This window comes from Malurus melanocephalus, unplaced genomic scaffold, assembly GCF_030028575.1.
Source record: "Malurus melanocephalus ecotype Western Australia unplaced genomic scaffold, MMel_1.1 scaffold_173, whole genome shotgun sequence".
Classification (NCBI taxonomy): Eukaryota; Metazoa; Chordata; class Aves; order Passeriformes; family Maluridae; genus Malurus; species Malurus melanocephalus.
Genome location: NW_026623405.1, coordinates 640,266 through 656,412, shown reverse-complemented (window position 1 = coordinate 656,412; position 16,147 = coordinate 640,266). Strand labels below are relative to the sequence as shown.

Genomic DNA, 16,147 nt, shown 5'->3' with positions numbered 1-16,147 from the left:
CTGTTCTTACATTATGCTGCTGCCGCCATTCAGAATATTCCTTCTAAACTAAAAAATTAATTAAAAAAAATAAAATAAGGTAAATAGAATGTCATCATTTAGTTTTCCAACAAGATAAAGCACACTACAATTAGTGTTACTAGGTATTTCTGGTAATACTACACAACAAAAAATTACATCAAATTTCTTTTTCTCTCTCATATAATGCTCTTTCAGAAAGAACAATGGGAAAAATRTTCCTATACACAAATRAAATCACAAAAAAKTGTCTTCAAAGTCTAGAGATAAGGTTTATTTTACCCAAGCTCACTTTAGGAAACAAGAAAAAACCCCGTATGTACCATTTTACCCTTATCCCTTTCTCTGTCAGATAAATCATAAGTAGTATTATGACAGTGTTTCTCAGCTTCAAAATCAAATTAGCAACATGAACTCTGTGTCAAACAAAAGAACAAAACCCACAGGAATCAATGGGCATTCTCATATCACACTACTAGTGGGCAATTAGCAAAGAGAAACAGAAGGATGACCATGCTCAGACTTTGACTAGGTAAACAAAGCTGATCTGTAAAATAGATTTATAAATAAATGTAGTTTAAAGTATCAATAGAAATTGTGTGTGCCATTTGGTCTTTCATTCACTAAGCACATCGATCTTTGCAAACACGATTCTGACTAATGAGCTGTGTTAAGTGGMTCTTGGATTCTTATTTTGTTCCTGTATGAAAGATCGGGACTCACAGAAGCCGATTAAAGAAACAAAAGCTTCAGTGCTTCAGCACTCAACTATCAGCTTCTCAACCTAGTCTCTAGAACAATTCTCATTTATTTACTTAAAGATTACAAATCCTATWTAAGAGCTTGCCTGAAGTAGGTTATGTCATCTCAAATGGAAGAAGTACGCAGATGCAGAGTTCCCAGACAGAGGAGTTCACTATGAAGTACTCTTTGAAAATACGCTGAAAACTACTAATGAAGGCTGCACCACTTCCAACCCTYCAAGTATTAATTCAAACAGTGAATCATTTACTTGTTCTAAGAAAAAAACAGCATGTCAAGATGCAGAAACAATTGCTTCAGCTTTGCTTGGAGCTTTCATTGAAAACATTTGCGGTTAAGTTTTATTGATTTAGTTSGGTCCATCCAGGTATTGAAAAATAAGTAAAATTATTCTATCTAATTCACCTTTAAAATGGATCACAAAATACAGTTTTCTTCCAAAAATAAGAGCATGTACCAATTTTAAGATTGAATATCAACAATGGTTCTTACAACAAACCAGGTAATTCACTGTAGAATAGGCACCTTTTTTTCAAAAGGTTTCTTGACACTTTGTATATTTGGCTCAACAAAACTTTTTTTAAAAAGGTCTTTTGCTGCCAGGCAGAACAGAGGCATTATTTAAAAGTGAGGTGACACATCAAGAAGCAGCTCCATCACTGGACAAACCAGTGTATGTTTTGATACAAAATCTTCTGAATTCCAAGACTTGTTCYAGGCTTTCAGCACTTYWATGGCAAATAAACACCTTTTATAGRCCAACAATGCAAYGTGGTAACAATACACATTGCCTTGCCTGAGAAAGTAACACTTTTCTTTCACTTCAGTGTCAACTTTGCTTCAACCCCAATAGTCATAACTTGATTCTACCTTTGTACCAGAGAAAATGGAAGAACTTTAGCTTGTATTTTTGGCAGTACTCCTCTTCAAAAATCACTCAGCACACATTGATTGTACTCAACAGAAATCAAGGCGAAGTTTTGTAAATCCCTGGAAATGTTCCATTCTGAAWTTCTAAAGCCGCTTGCTTTGGGTATGATGAACAAATTGTCTTACAACAGTCTACACTGTGCATATGGTTGGCAGGGAGGATYTGTAATCTTCTCAGCTGAAAACAGTAGCTTCATCCTTTTAGCTCGAATAAAAATGCTAGAACTCCAATTATTCCTTGATAGGCAATTTCCAATTTCAAGCCACATCTGTTTAAAATTTCTTTTTCCTAATCCATTCAAGAAGTGTTATCACAACACTACAAAAAGCAATGGAAAAAGTAACTTCATGTTTTGCAATGAAAAACAAACAAAAACCCCCTATGAAACGCAAGCTATGAAAGAAATTGCTAAACACAAGGAAATAAATGGAACTCAGTACAAAGTGGGGAAAACAGAAGCCTTAAATACATAGTACCTCACACACACACCAATTCCTCATTATTAATCATAAAACTGTGCTAGAACAAAGATTTTCCACAGTAGTTTTAGAAGTCAAAAATTAAGTTAGGTTGTGAGTGATCTATTATATTTATTTTGTCACATTGTTTGCCTTGTTGGGAATGAATATGTATTAGATGCATTTATTTTGTCACCGTTTCGCAAACCACAGGCTGGGCACTGGTGATGAAACACGAGTATTCTGTCACCTTCCAAGTGAATGTCCCCATGGAGCTGCAGCTGTCCAGCTACAGCACAGCTCACTTCTGTGAGGCTTTGTGAGCATTAATTATCCTCTGTCGTTTTTCCCTGTTTCTGATCCTGTTTTCTTCATACTGGAAGACAGATAAGGAAATTAACAGATCAGCTGTTATCATTAAATAGATATGTCAAATTTAAAACTGTAGGGAGCATCTTTTACCCAGGAACAGAAACAATATATTTGACTGATGTGTTAGAAATATAGCCCTTAATATCTACATATAGGTTCATTTTYACTTTGAAATTAACATTTATTCCATTAAAATACAGGTTTCTAAGTTTGAGGTTATTAAGCTAAAGGGTATTAGAACATTCTAATAAAGAAGATTCAGKTAATCTTAAGGAAGAACTCAATTATAATTATACAGTGATCTAACATATGACAGCTACACTTCCCAGGTGAACTAGGAAAAAAAAAGTTGCACTTGTGCTATTCCAGAGCACAGGTCAGGTTCTTTTCCTTTTGCAAGATACTGATTAATGTGTGTCTGCCTTCTGAAACATAAATTTGTCATCACAGACTTTGTCTATTTTTGATCCCGGTCATTAATTATACGCACAGATAAAGCAGGATATCAAGATAAAAGGAACAAAGGCAAATTTGGATTGAATGAGGGTAAGGCATGTGAGGATTTTTAATGGTTTAAACAAGAACCACAACAGAGGCAGGCAGGACTGCAGCGTAAAATGGAATCAAGAAAGCCTTCCCAGTCAAGATACACATGTAAGACCACCATGCTTTCAAAYATACCCCTGTACTAGCAGAAACTTGAAGAGATTTTCTTTCATTGCAACCAAAAAGGAAACATTTTCACGGCTCAAATAAATGAAAAATTAAAAATCAATGCATCATTTGATACGTATTTCATGAGAAGCAAATTATTCTTGTCCTTAGGTTAGAGCATATRTTTGTTCAATTTTTTAACAACTGGTATCAAGAATAAAACCCAAGTAAGCCACAAATATTCAGTTCTCYATATAATGTAATAAACTACTAAAGAAATTGATTTTGGAAAGGATTTCCAGTTTTTCATCCATTATACTGATTGGTCTATAACTGAAATAATGACCCAAACATTACTTAACATTTACAGAGTATTTAAGTTTTTCCCTTGCCAATATTTAGTTTTTCAATAACCCAWCCATGTTTTTATGCAGAATGAGAACAATGAATCTTTAAAAGCTACATCTGTAGCTATTCAATATTTTTGAACAACCTTTCACGATCTTCCTAGTAATGGTATATCAATATAGGCACTTTTTAAGAAGGCAGGCAAATACAATCAAGAACTCCTTTAATGTAAAGGCTTCAATGGAAAAAAAGAAATAGGAATAATCAGATTATGTGGAAAGAAACTTCTTAGTATGGTGAAATTTATGTCAAAAATAGAACGTACAATTTCAAGTTAWAAGGTATGTGAAATGTTCATTTATGTGTTCTGCCATGTAGGCACAACCACCATAAAAATAAAGAACAGTTGACTCTTCTGAAAATGTGCCTATTAAGACAGTTAATCCACTTAAACTCCCATAGTCCTCATTCCTTCATATCTGCAGATGTAGTACAGCAATATTTTCATTTAGGGACTAACTCAGCAACTCATTAAGTAGTTTCAGTCAGGATAACTGACTTCAGCTTCAAGTGTTACTTTTTTATGCAGAAGTGACCATTACTGCTTTCTATTTAATTCCGTGCAAATACCACTACCAAAAAAATTAAGAAAAAAGTCAGAAGCAATCTGTGAAGTGTCAGTATCTGCAATATTTGTTCCATTAAAATGTGTTTGCCTATTTTTGTATATCAAAAAATACACCATACCATTTGCTAATGCCAGATTTTACTTGACAAATTTATCAAAAAAAGTTTAAATTTGGTCTCAARTGCCCACACCACAATGTGCTTACATTAATTGATTTGTACTACTTAGTWAAAAACAACTCTAGTTCTCTCCCATTTTTTATTAAGCATTTAAGTCACAGTAAATTTATTGCTCACCTCTTTTTTTAAGCACTTCCGCATCTCACGGTCAATATCATTGCAATGGCCAAAAAACTTCAAAACGTTGTGCTGATGAKTTAAGGAGAAATAAAAATTACAATTCAAAGGTTTCTTCCTCTGAAGCTCTAAATTTATTTCAATTTGTTTGCATTTTTCAACATATCCTGATTTTCTTTTCCTTTCCCTTTTTTGTGAAAAATAATGTTTGGCAACTTTTTTCCCCAAGTAGGCAGAATTTTGAGCTGCTCCTGAAGTTCACTTGAGCCACCCCTGCCTTGCTGRAAGTTGAAGGTACTCACAGTGTTGTATAACCAGACTAAAGCAGGACACCTAAGCTGAAGCTGTTGTCTAAAAGCAGAACATACATTTCACTGATCTACAACTCAGTGTAGTAACTCTCACTCACACTAGCTTAAACAATGCACAAAAAAATAAATATACTGAACTCCAGTATGGAGGCAGCATCCTCCCTGCTTCAGTTTTCATTATTTCTTCATGACCTAGAGAGGCAAATTCACTGCTCCATGAAGAATATGGTGGTGGTCCAGAAGATGCAGGCACTAGGTTTAATTGACTGGTATGTTAGAAACAGTTAAAAAATTTCTCTTGATCTTGAGGTTAATAAGTAGGATGCATTTCCCATTTTTATGGCACAGCTCAGCTGTGGGCCTTACGCACATTTAAGTTTCTTAGTTTCTGAAAAAGTGCAGGCCTTGTCCTCATGAGGGCCCTCCCCAGCTACCAGGATGATATTCACCATAAAAATCTTTCATCTTAGCCCRGATTTCCTAAAGCAATTCCATACTATCAGGCATTAAAACACTCTCACAATGCATGGTTTTGGAAGGATTGCTTCTTCAGGGGGATGCTTGCTGATATGCCACAGAATCTCATGGCAGAACCTGGCAGCAGAGCATCCAAGTGATTTAGAAGATCTGAAGGAACGCAGGTTTTGATAGATACTTGMAGCTACACAATCAATGGAAACAACTTGGCCAATCTTGCAGAGAACTAATGAATTAAAATAACWAAGACTACAAAGAAGAAAACAGATGAGAATACAGTCACTTCCATATTTCAGAGGCAAACCTATGTGCATTTCCATGGCTGACCAGCTTGGGTGAATTTATGCAAGTGACACAGGAAGACTATTAAAGAGGTATGAACAAGACCTCAGCCAACAGAACATGACTGGAAGTAGGAGTGGGTTAATAAAGTTTATGACAAACACTCAACTACAKCTATAATTAGCTTGTTTATACCTCTGTGATATATAAAGGGCATCAGATGACTCTGAGGCAGTTRCATGCAATAAATGGTCACTTTACTGCAYGCTGATCTTGCTTTTACAACATTGTCATTTCACCTAATACAGATTTAATTTTGTATTCTACTCCTATACCTGCATGTGAAATTTCAAGGTGAGCGCTCACATTTCAAGCTAACTCCATTCTCAGTAGTGCATACAATAGGTTTAATCTATGTTTATTTAGCAGGATTCCTAACATGTCAACTTCTTGGCTGAGATTATGAGGAAAAATAAGAATCAGTTTCTCAAAAATAMCTATTATACCTATTACAGTGATAMAATTGCAAGACAATGCACACTTCTTTGAGCTGCTACCTATAAAAATTAGTCTATTTATAGCACATACTTGGCACCAGAGTGGAGTTATTAAAATAAAAAGTGACATCAAATAGGAATGCCATTAACCTCTCCTCACTAGATACAAAACCTGATATACAGGGCAGGTTCTAGATTAGGGATAAAGTAAATCAAATTGACTGCTGAAAAAATGGACATCCAATTAAAAAATAATAAATAATGTTTTTTTATCCCTCTGGAATGGTGATTTAAATTGTAGATGAAGGTTCTTTGGACATTTTGGTGTTAYAAGAAAACAGCAAGCAGTTATTGGTAACTCATTAAGATCACTGACTTCAGATTTCAGTGACTTCAATTTAAAAAGAATATTTCAGTACATCCCCCTTGAATTTCATATGAAAAAGTAWTGCCCCCTTTCAACTGAGTGTAAAAGAAGTCATCCTCACCCTTTTTGTTCTGAGACTGCCAGCACAAATATCCTCTCCCAGCTGAGCACAAGACTGACAATAGTAATTCCTCTTCATTTAAAGATCAACCTCAAACAAAACCAAGACAATATAATTCTGTGCATGACTATTATTGCTGCTCCTAGTCCCTTCATAAGTCAGATTGACAATAGATTCCTTTGAATCACTTGCTRCCAAAGAAGTTCAAGTGCACTTTTTAGTTCCAGTTCTCAAGGCAGTCTAATAAGCTACGTCATACAACAAGTCCATSACACTGCTATCTTGACATTCATTTAAAACAAAAAAAACCTTGACCACAAAGTGCCAGCCAACCATTACTTTCAAGTAGTAAATCAAAACTGCTGCATTCCTACTTAAGGCACAGAAAGCCCTACTATGTATGTACCAAATAGCTGGACAAATCTGAATGTATTTTCTTTCCTGATTAGATTTGTTTTCACAGTTATATGAAAATAATTACAACAGTTTAATATTATATTGCCTATATACTGCCTATTCTCCTCCTAAGTGATGATCATTTGGCAATACTTTTTATACTGCAGTAGTTAATGCACAAGAAGTTATCTTACTTAATTCTAGCTAGTGAACACTTACCTACATTACAACATTAAAGTTGCTGGAAAAAATCAATTTAAAAAAGGAAGAAAAAAGTCTCTATAAGCTCTCATATTACCTAAAGCGTTTTTAGGCAAATTAAAATTTCTGAACTCAGAAAAAAGCATAATTCCTACATTTAATACAACTATTAGTTTTAAAGCTTGGAGATGTCCTATACAGGAGCAGTGGAATGGGAAGTACCACCTAAGGGATCATATCAGCAGACTCCAGTGTGTTTATGTTTCAAGATACTGCACTCCAAGTGCCAACAAAAACAAATTACATGTTGCTGAAGAAAACCAGTACAACATACTCCCTGCAAATGAATTTGTGTTAAAACTCTGCTCCCTTCACTGCTGTAATTTGGAAATCATAACAAAGTGTGATGCTGAAAATGTTTTTTATATATTACTTTAGCTACTCTAAAATCTTACAAAAATGTTATCCCTCTTTCGTATGAAACTGCTTCATTCACATTTTGTGAATTATCAGCCTTGTTTCCCATTCTATAATGACTTTGGAAAAGACTACAATTCTGCTCAAAATAGCAAAGCTAACATATGTATTGTCTTAGAATTTAACTAACTGCATTGGAAAAAAGTATCAACATCACAACTGAACATGGAGGTGAAAATATCATCRACTGCATGCAGTGGAGTAAATCATAGTTTTCACATTCATAGTCAACATTTAGATATATTTTTGTCTCAGGAGAAATTACAAAATTTAACTTTTTAATGCACTCATACAGCAAGAYTATCTCTACAATATGCTCTATTTAGAGCATATTGGGAAAATAATTAACAACATTGCAATGATGCTGCAGAAAGCTTTCATTGCAGGGGCCAAATCTACATCTAGAGACGCAGATGATGTAGATAAAGCMAATTTTTAGAAAGGCTTTTAAACAAGTGAGATGATAATTCCATTATCTCAAAGCAATGAAGAGCCTGAAGAACCCTAAAGACAATTTAGCATTTAATATCCTTGGGCAGGTGCCTATTAAGGAGATTGAAGTCAAGCAGTAATTCCCAATTTGCTCTCCAAGCACTGAATGTCAGGCATGAGGCTGTTGGGATCCCCAACAAACACATCTGCTTATAACCAGACTGAAGCATCTGCCCCAGGGACAGCTGGAATATGGAAAGGCCATGAGCACGCAAAAACAGGGCATTTGGAGCTGATTTTATTATTGTCTTTTGAGGACCAAACATCACTAAGAGGTGCAGAAGTTATTTCAGTCCTTAAAATAGGTYCCTAAGTGTTAATCTATAGCACAGAAAATTTTAAAGTATGTTRTATTTCCTAAATAAATCACTGGCAAGATTTTACAGTCATCAGATACTGCTTCAGTGAAAACACACCAGCTATATTTCATGGCTGTTCTGCCTAGAGGAGGGTTTTCTCTTCATGATCACATMATATCATCACTAATTTATCTGACACTCATTTCCCCAACCCACCCACTCCTTCCTCTGCTCAACACTCCTTACCTCCTTGTGACACTTCTTGAGCAGACTGATAATTAGGTTACACTCTTCAGTGTGCAGATGAGGAGACAGGTCTGGATGCATCTTTAGTTAGGGTTGATTTTAGTAGCACAAGCACAAGAATCTGAGAAAATTTCCACCTGCCAAMATTAAAATAGTGTAACTAGCAMGTCTGATTTAATGTATTTTATCACAGTGTTATTTTAACAAAAAATATTTTAGATCAAAATGCAGTTTAATGTGTATAATTTATATTACACAGTTACAGTCATTAAACCCAGCACATCTGATCTTCTACATAACCCAAATGTTAACAGTCAGCCAGGAGGTCATAATCTTGTCTATCATGGACATAAGCAGGCAGCTGGGATTTTAATTTTCAGGTRCTCTCTAGCAGCATTGATCTTTCTTGAACTCCAGATTATCTTTTCACTTCCATACTTCAATTTTCTGCTTTCTCACTTTAAAAAGGTAAGTGCATGGGRTTTTCTTTCTACTTTCTAAAAAGATTACAACAGGAAGGACAATGRTACTTCATTACAGCACTCTAAGAACTGCATCTTTTTTAGTTATCTACACACTCTTAAAAAATCCTAATCCAAACACTGGTGATGCTTTAAAAATCGGTACTTAATCACTTCATCAAAACAGYAATGATTTTTTTTCTTTTAAATCACTCAGAATTGAAATGTCCCTTCTTGCAATTCCATGCTGTTGCCTCTTGCCTTTCACTGYGCTCCTTTGAAAAGCAAATGGACTGGTCTTCTACATGAATCCTCCCCTCCATCAGATAGTGGAAGGAAGCACTTAGGTTTCCCTCGAGCTTCTCTTTGGAACACTAAAGGACCCCCACATCCTTTCCTGCAGGATTCTGTGGGGAGGGAGCAAGTTCTTCAGTTGAAATGGATTGAAAGAATCATATRACACTGGCTGAAAGAAGATATCTCTGTTCAGGAAGATCACTTCACCAGGGAGGGGAGAAGAAAAGTCCAGTTCATACTCGGACAAATGAGCTAATCTTCGCAAAATTTTATTTTTATGGCCCATACTGCCACTGAATTASAGACGCCTGGTTCATTGTTTACTTAGTATTTTGTCATTTCGCCTTCTCCCAAAGGGATCACCTTTCCAGCTGCAGTACATCAGTCAAACACCACTACAACTTGTACCAAGCAGCCATCACTGTCTTAACACTCCTGCTAGAYGTACTGGACAAATACAAGTAGCCAATGATCAGATTTTACAATTACAAAATCCCMAAATTCAGCTGCAGGGGTGACAGCTATAATCTACACTGCTATTCCTAGAATGGAGAGGAATATATTAAGCTCAAAAAGGCCCATACACTTACATACCCAGTACTTCCCATCATGTGTTCAGTTTAACAGGAGTTTGATTCCCACAAGCAAACTAAATTTTTAAAATCCAAACATTTAAAAGCCTCTTGAGAMCCATGAGAATATTCCACATAGTATTGCAAACATGCCTAGTGATTTCTTTCAAAAACCTTCCCYCATACTAACTGRAAATCTARTATTACACTACATTTACTCTTAGSAYAGAACTTGTTGGAATCKGTACAAGTTGCTTAAGCATTCTTTTCAACAAATTAACAAATGAACCTTTAGAAATATGACAGCAAGAGCAYGAYTGTAACAGCAAAGTGATTAAGAACCCTGCTGTGTTAYTGCCACCAGCTTTTGATTGCATGCCACACAAAGTCARTATGTTTTAAATTTATCAGTAGAGCTTTTTTGATAGCTCTGGAGTTAGCATTCCCCTGAGAGGGTGACCTGCTCAATAGCTGTGTGTTACTTTAACATGTGTGAACCCAAATGATTATTAAACCTCTTCATCATTCAGCCTCTGCCTGCACTTCCTAAAACTGTCATCCGACTGCAGAGCTGGCAGTCTCAGGAGAAAGCAAGAGCAGTGTCTAATGAAACAYGGAATGCACATCAGCACAGGCCAGAAAGTCAAATGCAGCAGTTAAAGGAAAGAGTCATTATTTCTAAACTAAGATTAGTAATCAAAGCCATTGTTTACAAAATTATTCTCAGATCATGGATGAAACCCATCAGTGCCACCAACAATGCTTCATCAATTAAAAAACTTSTAAGAAGTCCAACATATTTTCCAATGGCACCTCTTGTAAGATAAATGCTACAACTCAAAGATCTTAACTGTCAAACTAGCTCATACATCAGTACTCCTGAAATTTTCAAATAACATTTAATATTAGAATGCTTCATGTTCACTTACTAGCACTCAGTTAACGTAGATTACATTGGGCTAAGTAACAAAAACGTCTTTCTGTGCTCTTGGAAGGCTTCCCTGGAGCCTTTAAGCACTTGTGAAGTTATGTTGGAGCAGTGTTATCAGTGCTCAATATTAAACTGATGTTTAGAAATGTCAGATTAGACAGTGATCTATTAATGATCAGAGATGGCAAAAATCTTTTTGCTGGATCAGAATGACTCTGATAGACAAAAGAGTTCCAAGAGGAACAACAATATGTGTGAAGAAAGGATATTGGTTTCCATAGTTTCGTTTTAATAGCATTGTAATGAAAAGTAAGAATTGCAAGTTGCCATCTCACCAGAATTTAAGTCCAAATGGGCACAATTTTATATAGGTGGTAGTAAGGAATTGAAGTATAAAGGAACACTGGGAAAACAAACAAAAAAAAATCGCAGGAGGAAATTGTGAATAAGTAATACGAAATTTCTGTATGAGAAATACTAGCAGTGAAGTAAAAGACCATTATTTAGAAAGTGCAGGAATTGCTTTAGGACTGCAAAATGATAAGCAAATGTTAATATCTGAAGTGAGTATTTGGAGAGAAGTATTGAAATTTTCTCTTTACATAATGGCACATATTTTACTGGTTTGCACAGAAATGTTCTACCCTTTAATGTGTTTGATATGGGATTCCAMATTCATTGCTGCTTTTCCTTCCTTGTTAAAAATATCATTACRTAAGTATCTCAATGATTTGGTTAGAATACCTTAAAAATGCAAGTTTCTATAAACTATTAGCCTCTGAAGGTAGAAGACATGGATAAAGATAATTAATCTTTCAACTTCCTAAGCCAGTTTCTAAATCTATGCTATTCTTCAGGGAAAAAAAATAATTAAGAAATTGTCTCATTCCAGGATCATATTCTGTCTGCTTTCTCTTAAAGTAGGGAAAATAGAGGATATTCTGGCTTTATGGCTTCCAACATAAATCAGACTTTTCCTAAAAAATCAAAAGGCTAAAGCTGGAAATTCTCTAGTAATGATACTGAACTTCCAATCCTAATATTTCTGTTTGGAAACATAACAAGGTAATTCCTTGTGTAAGCAATCTTAAGTATATCAAATTTCCTAATAGCAATCAACATATAAATTATCAAAATGTGATACTTATCCCTAATCTGAAAATTGATCTATACATGTGTTCAGTACATTAAATATTTAATATTAATTGCAAAAGGAACCTACAGAATTCAAATAGACGTGCAGACATTAGGAAGTAGACAGAAACAAAGGGTGACCCAAAAGAGCAGGTAAGAACACTGTAGGAATTTCATTTACACTCCTGTTTGACACCAACATTTAGGATAAAGCGTTCATTTCTTTCCATGTGCCAGTTTCTCTTCCTGACTTTATAGCAAAAAGCAGCAAAAGCACCCAGCTATATGGAGAAACAAAGGGCTTGGTACATTCCCACTTCTTCCCAAAATGAAGTACAAGGTCAGCATGTCAGGAATCCAGGGAAGTTCCTCTCCTTTCYCAAAATCTCCCATAAATATGAACCAACCAGTTCCCTGATGCAGAAGGAAAACTAAATTAGGTTCCTTTAGTTTTGCTGATTAGCCTTAATGCTTAGTATTTCCATGCTTGAGGGACAACAATGAAAGGAAGGTTTAAATCTATATARTTGTTCCCTTAACATGCTTTTTCCATATTTAATTAAAATATGTTAGAAGACTACTTTTTAAACTGAGTTTTACCAGCTTTTTCCATTTGAAAATAAACAAACCTATTTTTYTTCAGCTTTCTAAAATCAATGGTAAAAAAACCCCGAACCACCTGAATTCCCRTACTGTTCAGAAAAATGATCTCTTAAAGCAAAATGCAAATCCCTGTTCAGCAACCCTGATGATGAAAAATTACATCTGAGCACCTACATTGCTAATGACAAAGCTCCTAAAGAAGAAATATAGGAATTTGCTTTCCACAGTGCCACAGAACAAACATTTGCTGCCAACACTCAAGTAACATCCACAAGGCGGCAGCAGGACCGTGAAAACCTGCATAGAAACATCAGGGAGCTCGAACCAACTTGCAATTCCTCTTAAGGCGAATCTAATCTCCATGTTTAACATTTATTTTCGCATTTAATGTCACGGTCTAGAATAAGACAAAACATCTGGAGTTTCACGTTCTCAGTTACACAGTATTGTTCTGTTTGGTGTTTGGAAAAATGTATTTACAATCCAAACAACTCAAATCCTTTTTCTAGAATTGTACAAATTTTTAGCATAAAAAAAGGATTCAGCTCCACACGTAACAGGCTGGTGTTACCTCAGAACTCTGCAGAACTCTTACATTCCTAGAATTATCTTTCATACACAAAGAATTTTGACAGTAGCTTTGAATACTCAGTGATCAGTGAAATGAGAAATCACAGTTGATGCACACACACATTTTGAAATACACCATTTCAAAACCCAAAGGGAACTCAAAACTCAGGACTTTGTTTCTACTTTTCAGTAATATCATCAACTTCTTCCAGATCAGGCTATTACAGTGTCACTGCTGTCCTAAGGGTGTGATCAGGCACATTGAGAATTACTCCAAAYTTTCCAGCATCTTCAAGAAATTTTAAAATCCACTTTAATAAACCAAGGTTAGCTAAATCTTATGAAACTTGCTCATGACCTCTTGAATTGCAGTCTCTATGCACTGCTTTTCCAACACTACTTAGAATGAAGGGAAATAATTTAGAAATGTATCTATGAAAACTAGCAAGGAAACAGAAGAAGAGTCAATTATGTCCACTTCCAGATCTTTTTAATGATGTAGAATGCACTTACTTTCCCTAAACCTAAAGAACAATATTTTTTTAAACRTTCACAAATAAGATCCATTTTATCYTTTTACATCACCACTTTCTGCCAACAGTTCAACATCCCTCACAGCAGCAGAATGTGCTCACCTGCTACTTTTAGTAGTAAGTRCCTGATAAAACTACATCGTACGTAATGTCATACTTGACAAATCAAGTTAGTCCTAAGGAATAGAGCAGGCTGAACACCAAACTGAATATTAATTTCAACGATTTTATTTAAGGCTGTAACAGATGCTCGAATAAAGCACATAAAGGTGTTTTCACTTCCTGGGAATTATTTAAGATCGTATTCATACAAGATAYATCAGAAGAGTTTTGGGGAAATTTGTGGGATATATTTATTATAACACAGAGTCAGTACCACTGCACAGTACAACAYGGTATCACAGATTACTAAAGGTGTCTCTTCCTATTCCTGCTCTGCCTATGAAGATAATATGCAGTTAAGAATTAAAGGATCCAGACAACTGGATCTAGTCATAACTAGTTTGAGCATAAAACTAAAGCACTGTCTAGTGGAAAGTTTCCCTGCCCGTGGCAGGGGATTGGAACAAGATGATCTTTAAAGGTCCTTTCTAACTCAACCCACCCCACCCTACGATTACATAAAGATAAGGTGCTGTCAACACATTCCTGTTTTGCCAGCTGCTCTTGTACTTCAGTTGCATCCACCACACTAGACTTCACATCTCTATTTCATTAATTTTCCAATGAAGAACWCTAGAAAGCCAGTAGAATCTTCCTGCTTACTGTAAAACAACTTTTCCCTTCAGAGAGAAAGGGAGCAAGAGGATCACTTTTCCATGCTGGAAAAGGCTTTGACAAATCGAGCAGCCAGATCCCGTGACGAAAGGCAGGTGGCACTCAGCAGAAAGTAAACATTGTTTAGTAAGAGGGCTCTGCCATGGGCTGCGAGGGATTGGGGCACCTGCTGTGTTACCAGGCAGGGGAGTTCCAGTGAACCAGCCCGCGCTGTCCTCAACTCCTCACTGCTCCCGGGAGGCCTTAAAAAAGCGACGGGACATACACAGACACAGGAAAAGCAGCTTACGGCAGCCACAACGGAGAGACCCCTGATTCTGCTCAGAACTGCCTTTCCAAAGCCCTCCGGGAGTTCCGGAGGACGGTGCGCGGCGAGCGAAAGGTCCCAGAATCCGCACCCAATCTCGGCTCGGCATAGCCCCCCCAAACCAGACGGCAGGRAGTGAAGAAGGCAAAAGGACGAGGGGAGCGTTGTCCTACACACCCTYTTTTCCCCGAAAATTTCCCTTTCCCGCTAGCGCTGCACAAGGCCGCCCCTCACTCACCCCGGTGCGGGGCGCACGCCGTCACTCGGCCAGCCCCAGCCGGAAGCCGCCTCAGAGCCAAGAGCGCGCACGGCGCAGGCGCCGATGAGGGGCGGGGCTTCAGGCGAGGAGCCTTGTGATTGGACGGTCGGGGCACAGGCGGTGTCTGATTGGTCGGTTTAAAAGGCGGGCTGCGCGGCGGCGGGAGCTGGACGGGTCGCGTCTATGGCCGCTGCCTGAGGGCCGCCGGCATTCCTCGGACCGGACAGACTGTAATAGACCCAGCGCCTCATCCYTGCACTCGCACCAGGCCTCGGTCGGTAAGGGAAACTCTTGAGAGCTTGAAGTTCAGCGTGGAAAGAGGAGACTGGGAGGGGGACTTGTCGCAGTATACGATTGTCTCATTAGGGGGAGTGGATGGGCAGGCACTGGTCTCTGGCGACCAGTGACAGGATCCCAGGGAATGGCATGAAGCTGTGTCAGAGGAGGTTTAGACTGGATGTCAGGAAAAGTTTTTCTTCCGGGTGGGGCGGGGATTGGGCACTGGAACAGGCATCCCAGGGCAGTGGTCAGAACATCAAGCCTGAGAGCTCAGCAAGTGTTTACACAACACTCTMGGGCACTTGGTGGAATTCTTGGGGTTTCCTGTGCAGGGCTGAGACTTGGACACTGATCCTTGTGGATCCTTTCCTGTCTCAGGGTGTTCTATGATTCAGTGATTTTGTGTAAGTTATTGCATGTATTTTAACTGTGTAAATCTGTGGTGGTGCTGCACTTAGGACTGACATTGTCAGCCAGTTGTGCCAAGGTGCAGCTCTGTACACCTTTGAAGGGAGCTGAGCCTCCCTGTATCTTGGTTTTATCATTTTTAACCTTTCAGCTTTCCAGGTGGTTCTGTCATGGATGAAACTGTGGCTGAGTATATCCGAAGAACTGTGCTAAAAATGCCAAGARRTGAAATGAAGACGATACTGCAGAAATGGGGTTTTCTCTCKGAGGCACAGCTGCAGACTCTGAATTTCCATCAGATGAAGGACAACATTTCTCAAGAAATTGTTCAACTCTGTGAGGTATGTCCTGTCCTTCAGAAATTGTTGGTGACATATAGGATG

The 16,147-nt window shown here is 37.4% G+C and overlaps 2 protein-coding genes across 5 annotated transcripts in view; one reads left to right on the top strand and one right to left on the bottom strand.

The window, feature by feature from the left end:
- Window positions 1–270: 270 nt before the first annotated feature.
- CMC2 (C-X9-C motif containing 2) lies at window positions 271–15,116 on the bottom strand. Of its 2 annotated transcripts, none has more exons than XM_057372530.1 (4): window positions 15,057–15,116; window positions 8,634–8,770; window positions 4,468–4,539; window positions 271–2,545 (listed from the first exon to the last, which is right to left on the bottom strand). In XM_057372530.1, exons 2-4 carry the CDS (start codon window positions 8,712–8,714, stop codon window positions 2,471–2,473), a joined length of 228 nt encoding a protein of 75 aa, XP_057228513.1. In that variant the 5' UTR covers window positions 8,715–8,770; window positions 15,057–15,116; the 3' UTR covers window positions 271–2,470. The 2 variants fall into 2 exon arrangements, with proteins under 2 accessions (XP_057228513.1, XP_057228514.1); XM_057372531.1 differs by lacking the exon at window positions 15,057–15,116 and adding an exon at window positions 14,801–14,862.
- A 122-nt stretch (window positions 15,117–15,238) lies between these two features.
- CENPN (centromere protein N) overlaps window positions 15,239–16,147 on the top strand; it is an 8,654-nt gene continuing 7,745 nt past the window's right edge. For 2 of the 3 annotated variants that reach the window (XM_057372527.1, XM_057372525.1), the window contains exons 1-2: window positions 15,239–15,355; window positions 15,924–16,105. In XM_057372527.1, coding sequence (XP_057228510.1) covers window positions 15,935–16,105 — 171 coding nt within the window. In that variant the 5' untranslated portion in view covers window positions 15,239–15,355; window positions 15,924–15,934. The remainder of the gene's footprint in view (window positions 15,356–15,923; window positions 16,106–16,147) is intronic. The other variant, XM_057372526.1, reaches the window with a different exon arrangement.